The sequence below is a fragment of the Natator depressus genome, chromosome 1 (assembly GCF_965152275.1).
Source record: "Natator depressus isolate rNatDep1 chromosome 1, rNatDep2.hap1, whole genome shotgun sequence".
In the NCBI taxonomy this organism is placed as follows: Eukaryota; Metazoa; Chordata; order Testudines; family Cheloniidae; genus Natator; species Natator depressus.
In genome coordinates, this window is record NC_134234.1 from 249135215 (window position 1) to 249155582 (window position 20368).

Genomic DNA, 20368 nt, shown 5'->3' on the forward strand with positions numbered 1-20368 from the left:
TTCCCCGCCCCGCGTGCCGGACAGTGATAAGGCTGGGGTAGGCGGGCTCACCTGGCTGGTGGTTTGGCAGACTCGGCAGTAGCGCTGTTCCCCTCTGCTCGAGTCGCGGGGCAGGGGCTCGATTGGTCTCTCCTGGGTCCGCATTGACGCCGCCATGAAGCCGCTGTGGGGACTCGCTCTCCTGTGTGTCCTGCTCCTAGCCTGTGAGTGGCCCGCCCGCCCGCGGGTTCTAGAAGCTTCTGGCCAGGAGCGGTTGGGGCAGGTGGCCTGCGCGGCCTCCGCCCGGTGAATAGGAGGGAGGGGCCGGGACCCTCGGGGTAGGGGCGCGTGGGTGTTTGAACCCGGGGGGAGGGGGGGGGTCTGTTCTCGGGCGAGCGGGGAGAACCGCTCTGAGTCCAGCCCCGCCTTCCCACGGCTCCTCAGCCTCTCCGGAGGATGGCGGGATCCGCGCTGGCTCTTCTCCCTCAGGGGCCTGAGTCCCGAGGCGCTGCGCCCCGCGGTGGGGGCGGGGCCGCTTTCCGCGGCGGCGTTACCCCCTCAGTGCGGCGGGGGGGAGGGGCGCGCTGGCCGGAGCTCCCCGCACCGCCTGACCGGTCATGGCGCTGGGGCTGCCGCTCGGAAAGCTCCCCGCCGCCGTGTCGCCCGCTGCAGGGTCCTGACAGGAGCCTCTTCCGCAGTGCGCGGCGCGGAAGGCCGCCCGGAGCGGGGGAGGCGGATCCGCGTTGTGGGCCATGTTTCTAACGCCCGTTGTCTCCCCCAGCGTCGGCTAGAGCGGAGGAGCCCGACGTGGACGGCAAAGTAGAAGATGACCTGGGTAAAAGCCGAGAGGGCTCTCGGACCGATGACGAAGTTGTTCAGAGGTTTGTACCTATCATGCTGTAAAGAGCTATGACCCCATCGCGAAACCCTGGAGCTCCATGTGCTGGTTACTGCCTCGTCCTCCTTGCTGGCCAAGGAGTCAGTATTATGATGGGGGAGAGGTTTGTGTTTTTAATGTAGTGTACTCCAGGGCAGTGGTTCTCAACCAGGGGTACATGTAATCCTGGGGGGGAACAGAGGTACAGGGGGTACATCGAATCATCTAGATATTTGCCTAGTTTTACAACAGGCTAGGTAAAAAGCCCCAGCGAAGTCCATACAAACTAAAATGTCATACAGTGACTTGTATATACTATACACTGAAATGAAAGTACAATATTTATATTCAGATTTATTTATTTTATAATTATATGACAAAGTGAGAGTCAGTGATAGTGGCTGTGAAACTTGTCTTTTTATGTCTGATTTTTTTTGTAAGCAAGTGGTTTTTAAGTGAGGTGGTGTAACCTGGAGATACGCAAGACAAATCAGACCCCTGAAAGGGGCATGGACAGTAGTCTGGAAAGGTATAGGGCCACTGTTTCAGGAAAAAGAGCTCTGGTCTTTTCAGTCCCTTTTATTTTAAAAAAGCAAATAACCCATGTTTTGTGGTTCTTATATGAAATGAATCCCCTTAAAAGCAGCTAAATGGTAGGTAAAACATAATAGCTATGTGAAATGGTCGCTAGTTTGCACTGTTACATGTTTGACTCTCATTGACTTCCTTGGGTACCAATCAGTTTCTTTCTTTTTGCTGGTACTCCACAGGGCTGTTATATTAGTACACTGACTTGTGGCAAACACATGCAGTACACTTGAAATGACCTCCATTGTATGCCTTTCCTTCTGTAGCATAGAGGTTATTGTACATTGTAACTTCAGAGTGGAGCCTACCAGGGACTGGTAGGATTTTTGCTGAATAGTAGAGAGATCCAGCCTTTATGATGTCTAATGCACTCACTTGTTATCAGATTTTCCTAATAGTTTTCACACTTAGTGTTCCATAGTCAAAATCAAATCTTACAGTTCTAAACTGTCATCCTGATGCCATGGTTTGTGGAATGTCTTAGTAACCTAAGATTGGTCTGTCTGCTGTAACCTCAAATTCAGTTGATCCTGCCACTGGACTAAACTATGTAGTAACTGAATAAGGCCTAATAAAAGATCTAACTTTGTCTCCACAGAGAGGAGGAAGCTATTCAATTAGATGGCTTAAATGCATCCCAGATAAAAGAAATCAGAGAGAAATCTGAGAAGTTTGCTTTCCAAGCTGAAGTTAACAGAATGATGAAACTCATTATCAATTCTTTATATAAAAACAAGGAGGTAAGCAATATGTTTATTTAAACAATGTCAACATATATAGTTCTAGCATAAAGTTTATCATCCCTATACATATCGTTTCAGATTTTCCTGAGAGAATTGATTTCAAATGCTTCTGATGCTCTAGATAAGATAAGGCTATTATCACTGACTGATGACAATGCCCTTGCTGGTAATGAAGAACTCACTATTAAAATAAAGGTAAGAGCTGCTAGCTACTAATGGTACTCTGCTGATTCTTCCAGCCATTAGTAAATACCTTTTCACTTGCCCAAGCTAATAAATTTGTATTTAACATTCTGCATATCCCAGAGTTTGTAAACTACTTCGTCTAAAACCTTGGTACCCTACCATTGGTTTGACCATAAAATCCTCAAATGCCCTGTCTTAGTGTTGTAGCAAACATTTATGGCTGCCTCTGAACTCTCTTCCTGTGGAGAGTGGCTGAACCACTGCATTGCTTCAGCAAGAGTGTCTTCCCTTATTGCATTAATGTGAATCCATGCTCTAGCCAGATTTTTGCATAGTAGACTTTCTTCATGAAGAGTCTTCTCATTACTGTAACATCTCACCTGTAACTTTCAACTTTAACAAGATGCAATGCATGCTGTCTCCAAGTGACACTTAACTGAATTTACCTTATTCATTTTCTAGTGTGATAAAGAGAAGAACATGCTTCATGTTACAGACACAGGTATTGGCATGACCAAGGAAGAATTAATTAAAAACTTGGGTACCATTGCCAAGTCTGGTACAAGTGAATTCTTAAACAAGATTACTGAAATGCCGGAAGATAGTCAGTCAACATCTGAGCTGATTGGCCAGTTTGGTGTTGGCTTCTATTCTGCCTTCCTTGTAGCAGACAGAGTTATTGTCACATCAAAGCACAATAATGATACTCAACACATTTGGGAATCTGATTCAAATGAATTCTCAGTGATTGATGACCCCAGAGGCGCCACCTTAGGCAGAGGCACCACCATAACGTAAGTGTTGCAGCTGATCCAATAGTAAGCTGTTGATGTATACCTTGCTCATTAGCATGTTCTCTGCATTATGAATAGGGCCCTAGCAAATTCATGGTCCATTTTGCTCAATTTCAGTCATAGGATTTTTAAAATCATAAATTTTATGATTTTAAGCTATTTATTTAAAACTGAAATTTCAGTATTAGAATTGTAGGGGTCCTGACCCAACAAGGAGTTGTGTGGGGGTTGCAAGGTTACTGTAAGAGTGTAGCAGTACTGCAACCCCCTACTTCTGCGCTGCTGCCCGTGGCGGCTCTGCCTTCAGAGCTGGGCAGCTGGAGAGCAGCGGCTGCTGTCCGGGAGCCTAGCTCTGAAGGCAGTGCAGAAGTAAGGGTGGCAATACTATGATCTTTCTCCTCCCCTCACCCCCACCCAAAAAAAAAAACTTTCAACCCCCCTGCAACTCCATGTTGGGTCAGGATCCCCAATTTGAGAAACTTAGGTCTCCCGTGTGAAATCAGTATAGTATATAGGGTAAAAGCATACAAAAGAGCAGACTTTGTGGTCAGTGATGCGTTTTTCATGGCTGTGAATGTGGTAGGACACTAACTATGAATCCTGTGCAGTAACTCTTCATTTATAGTGTCCTTAGCCTGGAATAAGTGCTTTTCCTGAATAGGAATGACTTCCTGAATCAAAGCCATGGTTTAGGGACTTGAAAATAACTACTGACTAAAGGTGTTAGTGAAAAATTGGCAAAAAACACATTCTTGCATAGGTTAAGGATGTGATGAGATATTAACAAGTATGCTTGGTCATGCTTGATTTCTAGTTTTCACAAACTTGGAATTTGTTTTAGTTCAGCTACATTAGCTGAAAGTACATACTACAGTACTCTTGCTAAACTGCTAGTGTTTTCTAAAGTGGACTTAGTGATGGAGAAGAGTGGACTAGAACAAACAAAGTGCCTGCGAACTTAAATACTTTAATAGCGGCAGTCAATTTGTGGTCCACATTGACAAAGAACTTTGTGCTAAGCTCTGGTATAAGTTAATGCATAGTGTAGAGAATAATGGCTGATCCCTTCAGAGCTGATCTCCATACTTGTACTGCTCTGACATAACTGGCTACTGTGTTGGCTGTCCTTTCTGCTAATACAGTTGGCTTGCTCTTCCTATCTGAGGCTTATCAAACTTGAATAGCAAGAACCACAAACAGAAACATGCCATTTTCAATTTTGTCAAACTTTCCATTAACTTCAAGTGGTTAAATCTTAAATTTTTGTCTGCTACTGCATGTAAAAATTGAAAATGCACGATTAAGGGCTCTACCTTTTCTCCTATTCACTTAATACACTTCAGATTTTACTAAGAGAAAGCACTTCCTAGTCCTGATAGCTTGAGTTGCAAGTACTGCTAGGAAGACTTTCCCCAACTTAATGTGGTGGAAAAAATGAAACAAGTGCTAAATGTAGTAGTTCCTCTTAAATAAGGCCAAACTACCTGACAATAAAAATCCCTCTGAGCAGCCAATTTCAGTTATACTCTGGGACTGGCTTGGTGTGCAGCTCATGGATTAGAGGGTGACTCAACATTCTCCAGTGGACCCTTTCTCTTCATTTGCAGTATGTTTCTTTGGTGCAGCTGATTTAAGCTTTTGTTTGTAAGAATACTAGATTTGTTGGAAGATCCTCAACTAGTAAGAATTTTTTTTTGGTGACACTTCTCCCCACCCCCACTCTGAAGTCTAGTAAATGATGTAGAATTGGTTTCAAACAATGATTGTGCTAAACTGATTTGTCTTTAAATGCAGTTTTCTAAAGCTGTTCTGGTCTGCTTTGTTGGGCTTCCATGGTTGGAACAGCTGTAATTGGTACTGCTTTTCCTCTGGAAAAAGACAGGAGAGCAAAGGAGCAGAGTGGACTTAGTCCCAATTTAGTTGAAACTTTCCCAAGGGACTGTCCACTATTTGGGTGTTCTGATACACTAGATTCTTCAAAATATTTATGCATAGATTCAAATAGCAAAATTGTATTGAAATGCTAACCTGTCTAACGCTTGTACTGTCTTCTTCAGACTTGTCTTGAAGGAGGAGGCATCTGACTATCTTGAGCTGGATACAATTAAAAATCTAGTCAAGAAATATTCACAGTTCATTAACTTCCCTATATATGTGTGGAGCAGCAAGGTAAATAGCTTTAACTCTTAACTAATTGAAACTTGTACTGTGTATATATAATGAATGTAAAGGCTTGAAATATCCATTTCCTGATAGGGTGCCCTCATTCATCACAGAATTTCCTGAGCTGGCTGTTCTACAGAGCTTAAGCATCCTATGAAAGCACTTATCCTCATGGTTTCAAAAACTACATTGGTTTGTGTTTGGCTGGTGGTGGTTCTCCAAATTGACTTTTCCAAAGCAGCAGAACTGACAAGATGCTGGCTAGCTTCACTGCTCTCCAAACCTGGGGAATAGGAGAACTTATGGCAACTTCACACTACTTGTAAAAGCTGAGCAGTAGCTGAGGAAATTGGAATCCATAAGAAGGATGACTCAAAAGAGGCAGGTGAAAGGATAAGTCAGAGACCAGTCCTTTCACCTCCCCAAGTGTGGAGGGAGAGCATAACTCTCTGCTACTTCTCCCTTCAAGAAGCTACAGGGTGGCCCCGGATAACTAATAGCCGGATAACTAATAGCCGGAAGCAAAACGAAAAGGTGGAAGCCTCAAGCAGAGAATGCATCATGGTGGAAATAAGTACCATGCTACCTGTAGTTTCTGGGGCTTCTCACCAGGGTATTGTTTTGGGGCCTTACTGGAGGTTCACATTCTGATGTTTTGTGTATGCCTCTGGTTAGTGTCTTTAGTGGTATAGTACAAAATTCAGACCTAATGGTTGAAAATCAACTTAGGCAAGCTTGTTTCTGCTGCAGCCCCATTCACATCTCTTGCTATTCAGTGAATTATTACATACTACTAATTAGAATGCAGAATACTACATGGATTATTTTAAATTATGGCAGTTGACATGTGCTAGAGTTTTTTCATTTAAAAGAACAGCTTATTATAGTCAAATGGTGACTAGATTTTCAAATCTAAACCCCTGGATTATCAATCATAAATCATTGTTTCATGAGGGTGCTAGGCAAGGAAAGGCTGTTTGACCAGGTTCTTCTGAAGCAAAGTGGACTTATAGCTAAGTGTTTCCACAGACTGAGACTGTAGAAGAGCCCATTGAAGAGGAGGAAGTAAAAGAAAAAGAGGAAACAGATGATGAAGCTGCTGTGGAGGAGGAGGAGGAAGAAGAGAAAAAGCCAAAAACTAAAAAGGTAAGTGGTTTTTTGCATGTGTGGGATTTGGGGGTTTTTGGGAGGGAGCAGGGGGTGGTGTATATACTTCAGAGTGCTAAACAACTTGGTTTACAGTTCCATGTTAAGGGGTGTAGAACCCTTTGTCTTCCAGATGTGCATGATATATTTTTAGCGCCAATGGTACCTTCTAGTAAGTTTACCATCAGTATGGTGTTAGTAGAAATCTGCTGTTAGCAAGAGTAAAATAAAATTCTAATACACTATATTTTGATCTAACAATTGCCAAACAGCAGAAAATGTCTTCTGTTCAGAAATACTGGTAGTACCTTGTGAATGGTAGTTCCGTAAGGATTTCTCTACAGTACACCTAGCCCTGTACTCCGCCTCTAATGTATTTCTTACATTGGCAAGTAAGCTTCTGAGGGGGATCAAGAGTCTTGAGCCATTAGAGATAACACAAACTCTGCCAAATCAGAATAATTCCAGCAACACTACTGGAAAGCTTTTTCACCCAAACTCAGGCTCAAGAGAAATTTTAGTATTTTGATTTGATATAAATTCAGATAAAACATGCATAATTTCCATTTCTTGTGTACATGAGTAAATCATCATGTACATAAACCCTGAGTTATCCACTGTCAGTGACGTCCCCTTCAGTCATTCCCACCACAGTGCTTGCCATTACACACTACATCTTAAACTTCAGACTGTAAAACCTTCAGGGTAGGCATTATGTGCAACTTGTGTATGCTCCTTGTACATTATGAGCACTTGGTGAAGTAACACTCTGCATGCAAAAAACTACAGAGGTTGACAATACATAAGTAAACTTTCTAACTTGAGTGAAGCAGTAACTTTCTTATGTAACTTGTACATCAATATCAGCAATCTCAGGCATAAGCAAGAGCTGAACAATGTAGAATTGACTTTTTTTTCATGCACAGGTTGAAAAAACTATCTGGGATTGGGAGCTTATGAACGATATCAAACCAATTTGGCAGAGACCATCTAAGGAAGTTGAAGAAGATGAATACAAAGCTTTTTACAAATCATTTTCTAAGGTAAATTTGATACAGGCTTCAAATTTCTATAGTACATGTCTGGTACAGTATAAGCTCAGTCTAATGTATGGGAGGTGATGATGTGGAATGCCAGACCCTTAAACCTACCACTAAACTTACCTTTCAGTAAAGGTTCTTGTTCTGATTGAGGGAGGTAGGGAAGGGAGTGTGAGGAGTAGTGGGGAAGAGTTGGTATGGTCTCTTACTCTTCGGGCAATGCTGCACCAAAATATTAAATTCTGCACAATTTTAAAATATTGTACATTACTGTCAAAATAACCCAATGTATAGTCATGCCAGTTTCCGTTTATTTTGGCAATTTATTTCAAAATACCTGTCGGCAAGAATGCCTGTAACAATACAAAGATTCAGGAAATGTTTTTTGAGAAATAGATTTCTAGGCATATTAATAAAGAACTTTCTTTGACAGCTCTGTTTCAGTGAAATTAAATATTTCATTTAAACAGTCATACAAAAGTATTGTAATGACCTGGCCTGAGAGGGCAATAGCGTCCTTAAGGACTGCTTTGTGTGTCTGTCATGTCTAGTCCGAAGTTCAAGCATCTGTGTATAGTATGGCTTTTGGGTCATGCCATTGTAGTGGGATGGCGGGGGGGGTTGGTGAGTTAGCAGTAGTTGTAAGATAGCAGGTGGCTAGCATGGGGAAGGGAGAACCAGGATAGGGTCAGGGAGTGTGCATGTGGTGGTTTTGTGTTCAGTCATATACATGGTTTGCCAGGCAAAACCCTTTCACCTCCAGAGGCAATATGCATGCCCCCATGCCAGGTATGGGTAGGAGTGCTGGGTGCAGGGATGCAGTGGTAGATAGAATCATAGAATATCAGGGTTGGAAGGGACCCCAGAAGGTCATCTAGTCCAACCCCCTGCTCGAAGCAGGACCAATTCCCAGTTAAATCATCCCAGCCAGGGCTTTGTCAAGCCTGACCTTAAAAACCTCTAAGGAAGGAGATTCTACCACCTCCCTAGGTAACGCATTCCAGTGTTTCACCACCCTCTTAGTGAAAAAGTTTTTCCTAATATCCAATCTAAACCTCCCCCATTGCAACTTGAGACCATTACTCCTCGTTCTGTCATCTGCTACCATTGAGAACAGTCTAGAGCCATCCTCTTTGGAACCCCCTTTCAGGTAGTTGAAAGCAGCTGTCAAATCCCCCCTCATTCTTCTCTTCTGCAGACTAAACAATCCCAGCTCCCTCAGCCTCTCGTCATAAGTCATGTGCTCTAGACCCCTAATCATTTTTGTTGCCCTTCGCTGGACTCTCTCCAATTTATCCACATCCTTCTTGTAGTGTGGGGCCCAAAACTGGACACAGTACTCCAGATGAGGCCTCACCAGTGTCGAATAGAGGGGAACGATCACGTCCCTCGATCTGCTCGCTATGCCCCGACTTATACATCCCAAAATGCCATTGGCCTTCTTGGCAACAAGGGCACACTGTTGACTCATATCCAGCTTCTCGTCCACTGTCACCCCTAGGTCCTTTTCTGCAGAACTGCTGCCTAGCCATTCGGTCCCTAGTCTGTAGCGGTGCATTGGATTCTTCCATCCTAAGTGCAGGACCCTGCACTTATCCTTATTGAACCTCATCAGATTTCTTTTGGCCCAATCCTCCAATTTGTCTAGGTCCTTCTGTATCCTATCCCTCCCCTCCAGCGTATCTACCACTCCTCCCAGTTTAGTATCATCCGCAAATTTGCTGAGAGTGCAATCCACACCATGCTCCAGATCATTTATGAAGATATTGAACAAAACCGGCCCCAGGACCGACCCCTGGGGCACACCACTTGACACCGCCTGCCAACTAGACATGGAGCCATTGATCACTACCCGTTGAGCCCGACAATCTAGCCAGCTTTCTACCCACCTTATAGTGCATTCATCTAGCCCATACTTCCTTAACTTGCTGACAAGAATACTGTGGGAGACCGTGTCAAAAGCTTTGCTAAAGTCAAGAAACAATACATCCACTGCTTTTCCTTCATCCACAGAACCAGTAATCTCATCATAAAAGGCGATTAGATTAGTCAGGCATGACCTTCCCTTGGTGAACCCATGCTGACTGTTCCTGATCACTGATAGGGATAGATTCAGGCTGGCAAGGAATATAAGAGGGAGGGTGGCATCACTAGGGTCCTGTGCACACAAAGACATTGTGTACACATAACTAATCCATTTGAAGCACACAACTGGAAAAGAAGCATATGGGTGAAAATCAAATTTGGGACTGCGGGGGGAATTCTGCAGGGAACATTAAATCTGCATTACAGAATTCTAGTAGAAGTAATCTTTGCAACTGAGACATCCTACTTTTGTCATATCCCCTTGCAGATACCAGTGAAAATGCTAGTGGTTGTGTAATGGCTCTTATTACTTTTCACTAGTATTGTTTGCTTTTTCAATTTCAATGATTGTTCCTCACTTTTGGTAGAACCAGGCTGCTCACTAATATATTAACAGGTTTCAGAGTAGCAGCCGTGTTAGTCTGTATCCACAAAAAAAGTACTCCTTTTCTTTTTACTAATATATTAGTGAACTACTGGTTGCATGCTATTTAACATGGAAGTAAACTACCATAATCTGGGGTTTAAGAGTTCGGTCTCAGTATTTAGTTGGCAATCTCCTTAATCTCATTTCATTCAAATCTAGAATGAAAGGAAGATAAAATTTCCCTTCTAAAGGATAGATAATCAGTGGTAGAGTTATGCAGAGGTTATTTCTATATCACTGATCCAACTGTTCCTTCCACAAGTGCAAACTCACAAGAATAGCTTTCACACACAAGCTCTAGAAAGAAACACTGACTAAATAGTAATTTTCCTTCCACAGGAACACGATGATCCTATGGCTTATATTCACTTCACTGCTGAAGGAGAAGTAACATTCAAGTCTATCTTGTTTATTCCCACCACAGCTCCACGTGGTTTATTTGATGAATATGGATCCAAAAAGAGTGATTACATTAAGGTAAAAACATAAGTATGCTGAAAGCTGGAATAAACTTAAACATCCCTCAAACATTCCTAATACTTTTATTCTTATTTTTAACATGCAGTTGTATGTCCGGAGAGTGTTTATCACTGATGACTTCCATGATATGATGCCTAAATATCTTAATTTTGTCAAGGGTGTTGTAAGTATCTTGAAGTTTTTAACTGAGTTGGCTTAAGTTACTCTTGCTTCTATTTTATAAATTCACCTTTTTTCCCCAATTAGGTGGACTCTGATGATCTTCCTCTGAATGTATCCCGTGAAACCCTCCAGCAGCATAAATTGCTAAAGGTATCTTAGACATAATTTAACAAGCTACTTCCCTAGTTAAGTAACATGATTGTAGTAAGTATGGGGAAACACAATACCCAAGTAGTCATAGTTAGCCTAGATTCTTTCTAGCCCTATCCTATCTAAATTAGGAATAAAGTAAAAAGCAAGACATCACTTTAAGTAAGTGAAAAGAAGTTAAGCTTGAAGATACAAAGTGGAATGATTCATAAACTGTTGCCACAAATTCAAAGTTTAGTAGATCTTCATTGGAAGAAAATGAAAAGGAGATGGCTACAGAAGAGTAACATGAGAACTGAGGTGGTACCTAACAGATTCTGTTGGAGCATTCTTTGTAGTAGCTTCAAACGATTGGTTGTGCTCAGTGTTTATGTAACAGTATGGGTGAGCTTGCTTGTTTGTCTCTGGAATTCTTAGGTTATTAGGAAGAAACTGGTTCGTAAAACTCTTGACATGATCAAGAAGATTGCTGAAGAAAAATACAATGATACATTTTGGAAAGAATTTGGTACTAACGTAAAACTTGGCGTGATTGAGGATCATTCCAACCGTACCCGTTTAGCTAAACTTCTTCGTTTCCAGTCATCTCATCATGAAAGTAACACTACTAGTCTGGACCAGTATGTGGAGAGGATGAAGGAGAAACAAGACAAAATCTATTTCATGGCGGGGTCCAACAGAAAAGAGGCAAGAATAAAAATTTTTCAGTGTTATAAAGCAAAATAGTCAAGTAGCAAACCAGTCTGAGTTTAGGAATCAATCTAGTTGTAATTCAGGGTCTTACTGCTGGAAAGAGTGGCTAGGCTCAGCGTGCTATATGACTGTAGTTGCTTGTACTGTAGTATTACTGTTGCTGTTCAAGGCAACTTAGATATTAGCAGCGTCTGGCATTTAGGTTACAGTTCTTTAGCCAGTTGTGAAAATATTACAGCAATGGAATTCAAGAATTTAGTGCCAAGCAATATTAAACTTGTTTCTAATTAACTCGTATTTGTAGGCTGAATCTTCACCATTTGTTGAACGTCTTCTGAAAAAGGGTTATGAAGTGATCTATTTGACTGAACCTGTAGACGAATACTGCATTCAAGCTCTGCCAGAATTTGATGGCAAGAGATTCCAGAATGTTGCTAAGGAAGGAGTGAAATTTGATGAAAGTGATAAATCCAAGGAGAGTCGGGAAGCTTTGGAAAAAGAATTTGAGCCACTCTTAACCTGGATGAAAGACAAGGCTTTAAAGGACAAGGTACGAATTCAATATTCACAGTAGCATTATTCTGCATCTCTCTTTATATACATGTGTGCAAAAATAAAAAATATGGCCTGACTAATCCTTTAACTTTTTTACTTTTCACCCTCATCCTCTCAGACTTAATTCATTTATTTGTCCCCTTGGGGACAAACTTTGGTTTCTATATGTAGATAGCTTTCTAAAAAGTACTTTGCTCACATATCAATGGGTTTTAGAAGACAAAAAATACTAATGGGATATTAGGACTCTTATTTCCAATGAAAAGCTCTCAAAGCCACCTCTGAAGTATTTATAACAAATATAGGACTGTATTTGAATTTTACAGATTTTAGTAAAAACTAACAATGACAACTGCAAATGTGATCTCTCAAATTAGAGATTGAGATCCCTCAATCTCTCCTTTTTTTTTTCCCCCTAGATTGAAAAAGCGGTGTTGTCTCAACGCTTAACTCAGTCTCCATGTGCGCTGGTGGCTAGTCAGTATGGATGGTCTGGCAACATGGAAAGAATTATGAAGGCTCAGGCATACCAGACTGGGAAAGATATCTCCACAAAGTAAGCTTTCATACTTGTACATCATGGTCTACCAACACAACAGATATGAGCCACAGTTAGGCAGTCATAAATGCATATTAACAGTGCTCCATATTGACAAGAATGGACCTGTAAGAGAAATAATCCTCATTTTTACCTAGTTGTCATCTCACAAGGACTTAAGTATACACATCATTGAATTTTATAGATATTTACAGAACTTAATTTAAAGGGATCCAGTCACATAATTAACAGCCCAAACTACAAAATAGTGTGTGTGTGTGTGTACATTCACTGAAAGTCAGTCTTTTGTATGCAGACATTCCTCTGCAGTGTTAACAATAGTGAGGCTATAGACCAGATGGGCTTTTACTAATGGTAAAAGCAAGCTGATCAGATTCCAAAAACTCAGGCCTAGTCTTTAAGTTAACCTGTCGTTTTAATACCTTAAGCTGTTTAAATTGTTTGACAAATCAGAACTTTCTGTCCACTTGCAGTAAGTGTAAATATGTGGTCTGTCACAGTAGTAGTGACTAAGTTATTCAGAAAATATTTATAAAGGTATACATTAAACCATTTAGAAGCCTACAACAAACTCTAACTGAATCCATCTAGTGTCTAAGTATTGAAAGTGTTCATTGGTTTGTGACCCCCCCTCTTGTAGCAAGTGTACCTGCTTGTTCACAAACTGCTACTGAAGCACAACAGACTGAATTGATAACCAGCATCTGCACATATCAGAGTTCACACTGCTGTTCTATTACATGTAAAGCTGACTTTCTGCATTTTAGTTGTCTTCCAGAATTTGAACTTCTAGATTAAGTAAACTAAACCTTTAAACATTAGAGGGCAAATTAAAGTGGTGCTACCTTTTAAAAAGCTAGCTACTGATGTAATTTTCTTCTTGTAGTTACTATGCTAGTCAGAAGAAGACCTTTGAAATTAACCCTAGACATCCGCTGATCAAGGACATGCTCAGGCGCATCAAGGTAAACAGAAGTTACAAAGCAATGATATGTTAACTGTTTGGCTGCATGAACCCTGGTTAATGGCTCTTCCTTAATTTTCCAAATCAGGAAAATGAAGATGATAAAACTGTTGCAGATCTTGCTGTAGTTCTGTTCGAAACAGCGACCATAAGATCAGGCTATATGTTACCAGACACAAAGGAATATGGAGAGAGAATAGAAAGAATGCTTCGTTTAAGTTTAAATATTGACCTTGATGCAAAGGTGAGCTACCTTCACTTTTGGGTAATTGGTGCTCAGAGGTCTTAATTTTCAAAGCACTTTAAAAAAACAAAAAAAAAAACCTTCCCCTTAAGACAACTTGGGGTGGGGGAAGGGGTGTGCATGTATGGGTATGTCTACACAGCATTCTGGAGTGAGCCTTCAAAGTCCAGGTCAATGGACCTGGGCCAACAGGGCTTCAGCTAGTTTTTAAAATTAGCTGTATAAGCCACAGATTGAAGTTAAATAGTGCTTTGAAGTTGGGGCTATACAGCTGTTTTTAGAGCACAAGCCTGCTAGCCCAAGTCTGTCAACCCTGGCTTGGAAGGCTCACTCCAAAATACTGTGTAGATGTTTTCTAGGGAACAGTTGGGGACATAGTTAATAGCATCTAGACCCACTTGCTGTATATCCAGCTTCTCTGCGCACACAAGGGTGGGTTATTAGTGACCCAGGTTTGATTTACTGGCCACATTCCAAAGATGCTCTTAAAGTCTGTCATTTTGGCACATTTTGCCCAAGTGACTCGGCACGAACTGAAGACAGTACAGTGTGCTGTTATGCTGTACCTGAGCACTAGTCTTCTCCCAAAATTGTGGCTATATGGAGACAGCTATACTAGATGTGCCTACTGGGGAGTTGCCACACTTGAAGAAATGCACATCAAGGTCTATTGGCAGGTCTTGCTACCTGAATGGTGCAAAGGCAGGTGAATGGGCCAGAAAGGTGAGCCTCTGGGCCACTTTCAGTCCTATCCATTAAGACAAGCAAATTGATCTATTGAGAATGGAATAACAAATAGCTTTATTTCACATTATCTAAGGTGGAAGAGGAGCCAGAAGAACCTGAAGACACAGCTGAAGCAGAGCAAGATGAGGAGGAGGAGGAGGAGGAAGTAGAAGCTGATGGTGATGAGAGCGAAACAGAGAAGGTCTGTTCAGAATAACTCATAATTACTAGTCTCTATTTCAGATTTTTCTAAAACCAATGAAAGTAACAGATTTCAAAGTGAACAGTTTTCATGGAGCAAATAAAACATGGCTTCATTGAGGCATAGTGTAGATAAAGCTTGTGGAACTCCAATGAGTAGCTAGCAGCTTGCTTGAAGTCAAAGCATATAAGTTTTTGTTATACATTGAACTTCTCAAATGAGACTGAGATAAATCTCCATCTTGTAGTCTAAGGCTTGATCCTAAACTGGGATTTAGGCAAGGCTACTTTCCTAAGGCACTTGGTGTATGCCTGTCCTAATTCTACTACATGGGAAGCTACTAAAATCTTCAAATGTAGAAGAGCAGATTGGGAAGTATAACTTGTTGGAGATGGACTATTTAGCTAGTGGCTGAACTTATTTCTGACTACAGATTCAGCAAAGCTATTTCTTATTAGAATGCTAATACTTTCCAATAAAACTAGGAACTGTTTCCAGTTAATCATGTTTCAGGGTTAAATTTGTTACTGAACACCCACAAATGGAATTTAAATTAACCCTCATTTTTTAGATGTGTGCAACTATTTTAATGTAGAGGGTCACAAGCTGTGATGCTCTGGGGTTCTTCTCCTTTCAGAACTGCAGTTGCCTACTACTTCATTCCCAATTCTGAGGACTAGAAGTGTTGAACCAAACAGACTATATTATTGGCTCCCAGGAGTTTAGGTTGGGGAAGGGCCTCTTCCAACTAAATACATCTGTTCTCTTGGTGATTGTTTCTGGTGTTCAGTCACCTACATGAAGTGGTTGGCTCCTATAGCCTGTGTCTCTTGCCTGTAAAGCTGGAGTTAGCATGGTGGTGCTTTGCTTAATTGTATCCAAGAATCTAAGGCTGCTTTTTAATAAAGGCTGCTTTTTTTTGTGCAGGAGTAGGTTGGGGGCAGAGAAACAAAGTGCACTAAGTAAAAATTACTTCTAACAGAACTATTCCCTGTGTCTGGACTCATAGCTGCTTAAATTTACCTGCCACACCTACTCTGAGCTGCTGCAGCAATAATGTTATGGGAGGGAACTCTGTTCTGTTTTGGTTGCTAGTCCACACTATTGAATTCCTGTTAAGATCTTGACAGTCATGACCAGAAAGCCAGTGTAAACTTCTCAGCATTGGTAGTATTTAAGTCTCTTCTCCCCCACCCCCAAACTGAGCAGAGATGGACCACAATCATAATTGCATTCTAAAGGTGGCCTACAGTGGGAAAAGCTGGGGTTTGCCCTTTTTGCTGATCTGATATAAAGAGCCTGGAAGGCTCTTTAAAAAATTGTTCTAGATTAAATAGCAGCTCATATCTTCCCCTCCACTTGGACAAGCAGACAACTGGAGCCCCTGTAGGGATGGGGTGGTCTTAAAGATCTGTCAATTATCTATCCCCTAATTAAGTTAAATGGGTGTGAACAGATACAAAATAGCTTTTTAAAGGACTAAAAATCCCTTCTGTCACAAGCATTACGAGTGCTGTGAAAATGAGATGCAAAAACTGGCCTCTGGAAGCATCCTATCATGCATGGAAACCATGGTCTTCAGTATACAGACAAAAATCTATACCTCAAGATGACTAAGTCTTTTTAAGCTGTCTTGAGACTATAAACTTAACTCTCCCTCTCATCTTTGCAGGAATCCACAGATGTAAAAGATGAACTGTAAGCTGCACTCAACTAGCATCCTGTCTGGGGTGAGGGAATGTGAATTAGATTGTTCAGTTTTTCACTGTAAAATGTTGAGGGGGGGGTGTTGTGGGCAGAGGAGGATTTTTTTTAAGTTGACTTTTTTAAAACATTCCTCATGAATGTAAATTTGTACTATTTAACTGACTATTCTTGGTGTAAAATCTTGTCACGTGTACAAAATAAAAATGTTCCCAAACACTGTGTAAACTCTACACTAAAGGGCCACTGTGTCATCTGGCAGGTAGGCTAGCACTTCTTGGTTCCTTGTTTAATAGCTGTGGGGAATATCCTGTGATATAACCCAACAGAACAGTCTTAACTAAAACTTTTTCTGCTGTCAGAGCCAGACCATTCACTTCTCTTGTGGAGAGATGCAGCATTAACCTTTAAAGATCATACGTTTGGGCAGGGGGGAGACCAGGAGAAGCTGTAAAAGTATCACTTCAAGTACAGAACTACTGCATCTTGTTAAGGCTGACTAAATGCACTGGAGAGTCTTACCACTCAGGGTTTTGAAGGGTCAGCTTCACAGAGCTTGCTTCAAAAGGGGTTGGGTACAGCAAATAGCAATAACTGCAAATTGCATTAATAGTTCATTCATTGATTGTATAAATGTCTTCTGCCTCTGCTGCACTTTGAACAGGGCTGTATATTGAGCTCCTACAATGTGCAGTAAAGCATTTGAGTGAATTTAAAACATTTTGAATCTAAAAGACAGTGCACTGATCTCAGATTATTCCCTCTTACTTCCCATGTAACTTACACCAGCATTGAAAATCTTCAGTTGTCTAATATTGCTTTAGAACTATACAAATCCATGCCTGCCTGTACCAAGATGAATAGACTCTCTTGCCATAATAAATGGTAGGATGTAGAAATTACTTTGTTCTATGAACCTCAGTAAGTTAAACTTGTTTCTACAATCTGCTCAGTCTGTAACAAAACACACCATGTGTCCACTTTGTACTTGAGAGCCATGAATGTGGAACACTTGTCTTCTACTTTGAAGAAGTAGACTAATCCTCAAACATACCTGTGAGTGAGGCAGGTGGGGTTGCTGAACCAGAAAGGTGAGGTGGCTTGTCTAAGGCCACATAGCAAATTGGTGGCATGGATGGGACTAGAACATGACCTTTGTCTTCATGCCTCCAGCTCCTGCTGTTTTCTTGGGGTATTGGTGTAAAAGTTTAAATAGTTGAATGATTCTGGTCATTTAAAGGTGGTAAAGCCATTTAATCTTCATATAATTCCTCAGGCTCTTATACTGGTGACTGCACCTATGCATATGGTAAACACTCAAATCCAAATAATAGCTCTTTTCCTTACTATAAAATGTATTAAGTTCAGACTTCACAAGGGCTATAGGTCTCCTAAAAACTCTTGTTGGGCCAAATGTAGTTAGTGCTATTGCTCATACTACTACTTTTACTTCATCATAGCTCATCTGAATCTTAAGTCATGGAGTCTGACTTAATTACTGTGCTAAAACCCAACTTCAAAGTATACATGCTATTGTGACAGTATTTTTTTTTTCTATTTATTGGTAGCCTTGCTCAGTGTTGAAGTGAGGTACCACATTCCACTTAAATTTTACTAGTACCCTGTTGTAGGTATGCTATTGCTGCCAATTAATAGGTGAGAACAGTGATTCCATTAAGCTGTTTTGCTTATTTGAGTTTGAACCAAAGCTGCTGGTCCTGACCCTGGGGTAGCAAATAAGAGCATGGTTTAGAAAGGAACACTATCAATGTGAAAGTGAAGCTTTGGCAGCTAAACTGGATCATTGCTCTTAATAGTTTCTTGGCCAAGAAATGTTGTGCTTAAGATCACCTAGTAAAAAGACCCAGTGTGGGTAGCTGTAGCATCTGAAAGATAATGCTTTCAACAATAAAACTCCTGTTACTTCACCTAAGTAATGGGTTCAGTGCAGGTACTGAAAAATACCTATTTAAAAGCTATAGAGGTCAAGGTTTCAAATAGGATCATATGTCAGTGTCTTAAATCTATGGAACTTCTGTGTTGCAGTAGTGCTAGGGAGCTTGATCTCAAGGTAGGGCTCCCTATGTGCAGAACTCTAGATTCCTACCTTGAATAACTTGGTTCTCTCTGAACACAACATGCAGCTGTGGGACTTTCATAACTTGAGCAATTGTTTTCTGTGAAATTGCCAATGTAATGATTGCATAGTTTCTTGAACCCTTTAAATGAGGGTTTATAATAGAAATTCTATATCAGATTAAATCTAGGGCCCTAAACTTAGATTTGTAAACCTTCTTATAAATTTCCATGAACATTCTACTGTTGGATTTTTGAAAAATACAAAATGGTCCCATACACATGCATCAGCCTAGATCCATAAAGGTCTTAAGTGCTTAAACTCCAAACTTAGATGCCTGTTCTAACTCCTGGACTAGAGTCATTCTCAGTTTCTTTCTGACAAATGTTCCACCTCAGATAAATGCTTAGATGAGACTATTTCCCCCTGTGGTTAAGGCACTTACTAAGAATTGGGAGATCCTGTGTCCAGTAGCCCACCCCAATCACTTTCACTCTTTATTGGTCCACTGTGGAAAAGCTTTAACAGGAAAAAGGGAACCCCCTATTGGAATAGCTCATACATCAGTAGTTTGAACAAGGGTCATCTTTCTCCCTCTCTGGCAGAGATGGGAGGATTCAGCCTGGCTCTTCTCTATCCCATGTGAGTGCTCTAACCACTAGGCTAAAAGTTATAAGATGGGCACCACCAATACCACCACTTTCTGTGGCCATTTTGTGTGGAGGAAGACAGGAACCTAACTCATTCCCCCACCACTACCTCAGGTATCCAAGCAGCCTGAATCACTAAACAAGGATCACCACCTCCCTGCAGCCTGGATTGAGGCAGCTATTTCAGAGAGGGACTGGGCTTAGAATACCCCTCACCTTAGCATCTCCCATTGAGTAGTTTAAGTGACTCCCAGCTTAGCATGCTGGCTTTTGTGGATTGCATTCCAAGGTATCCAACTCAGACTTTGTGGAATCTGAGTGGTGTTCCTGTGATTTTTTTTTTCCCCTAAGCACCTAAAAATTAAACATGGAAATGCTGAGCATCACAAAACCTAAATTCCTTCATAGATCCTAGCCAAAATCCCATCAACTGTATATGGCTGGTAGAATTGCTCAAAGCAGCTGGCACAGTTGAAGATACAGGGCAGATCTCAAATGAGCTTCCTTTGAGTGCTGCTCATACAACTTGCCTATAGTATGGACCTAGCTTAGTGCCATAACACAATAATTGATGGCTTCTAGTCCTCTAATACCTTCCCACAACTCCCCATCCCATGACTTATCAGGTTCACAGGTTGGAAATTAACTACATACAGATTTTTTAAGGCCAGAAGAATCTAGTTAGACCTCCAGCATAGCACAGACCAAAGAACATCACCTAGTAAACTCTGTGTTAAAGCCATAACTTCTGTTTGAACTACAATCAGATCTTTTAGAAAGGCATTCAGTCTTGATTTAAAGATTTCAAGTAATAGAGAACCCACCACATCCTTACATAAGTTGTTCCAAAGGTTAATTGTTAAAAATCTACTCATTTCTCAACTGAATTTGCAGTTCATTGAATGTAGTCTCTATGTGCATGCTCTCTGTGTAGCTAAGATGGTAACACTTTTCAATAGCAGTGTCCATTGGTCAGGGCCTGTGACTCCTTGTGCTCTGAATTGAGGGCATAAGGGATGGCATGGACTGACCGCTTCTCCAATTCCTTTCTACAGCTCATGATCCAAGGTGTCCACATCTTTGGCTGGCATTCCCCATCAAACTTTTCCAGTTTTCTTGTAAATAGTTTTAGTCTTAGCTAGTTCTTATTGTTAATCATGTGTAGGATGGTTTG

At 41.1% G+C, this 20368-nt stretch overlaps 1 protein-coding gene across 1 annotated transcript; it reads left to right on the forward strand.

The window, feature by feature from the left end:
* The first annotated feature begins 33 nt into the window (after positions 1–33).
* HSP90B1 (heat shock protein 90 beta family member 1) lies at positions 34–16579 on the forward strand. Its single transcript, XM_074940665.1, has 18 exons — positions 34–203; positions 761–860; positions 2043–2184; positions 2266–2382; positions 2836–3167; positions 5225–5336; positions 6360–6476; positions 7403–7519; positions 10368–10505; positions 10594–10671; positions 10755–10820; positions 11238–11507; positions 11818–12063; positions 12488–12624; positions 13514–13592; positions 13680–13835; positions 14656–14763; positions 16436–16579. The coding sequence occupies exons 1-18, from the start codon at positions 155–157 to the stop codon at positions 16463–16465; spliced, it is 2394 nt and encodes a 797-aa protein (XP_074796766.1). The 5' UTR covers positions 34–154; the 3' UTR covers positions 16466–16579.
* The last annotated feature ends 3789 nt before the right edge of the window (positions 16580–20368 follow it).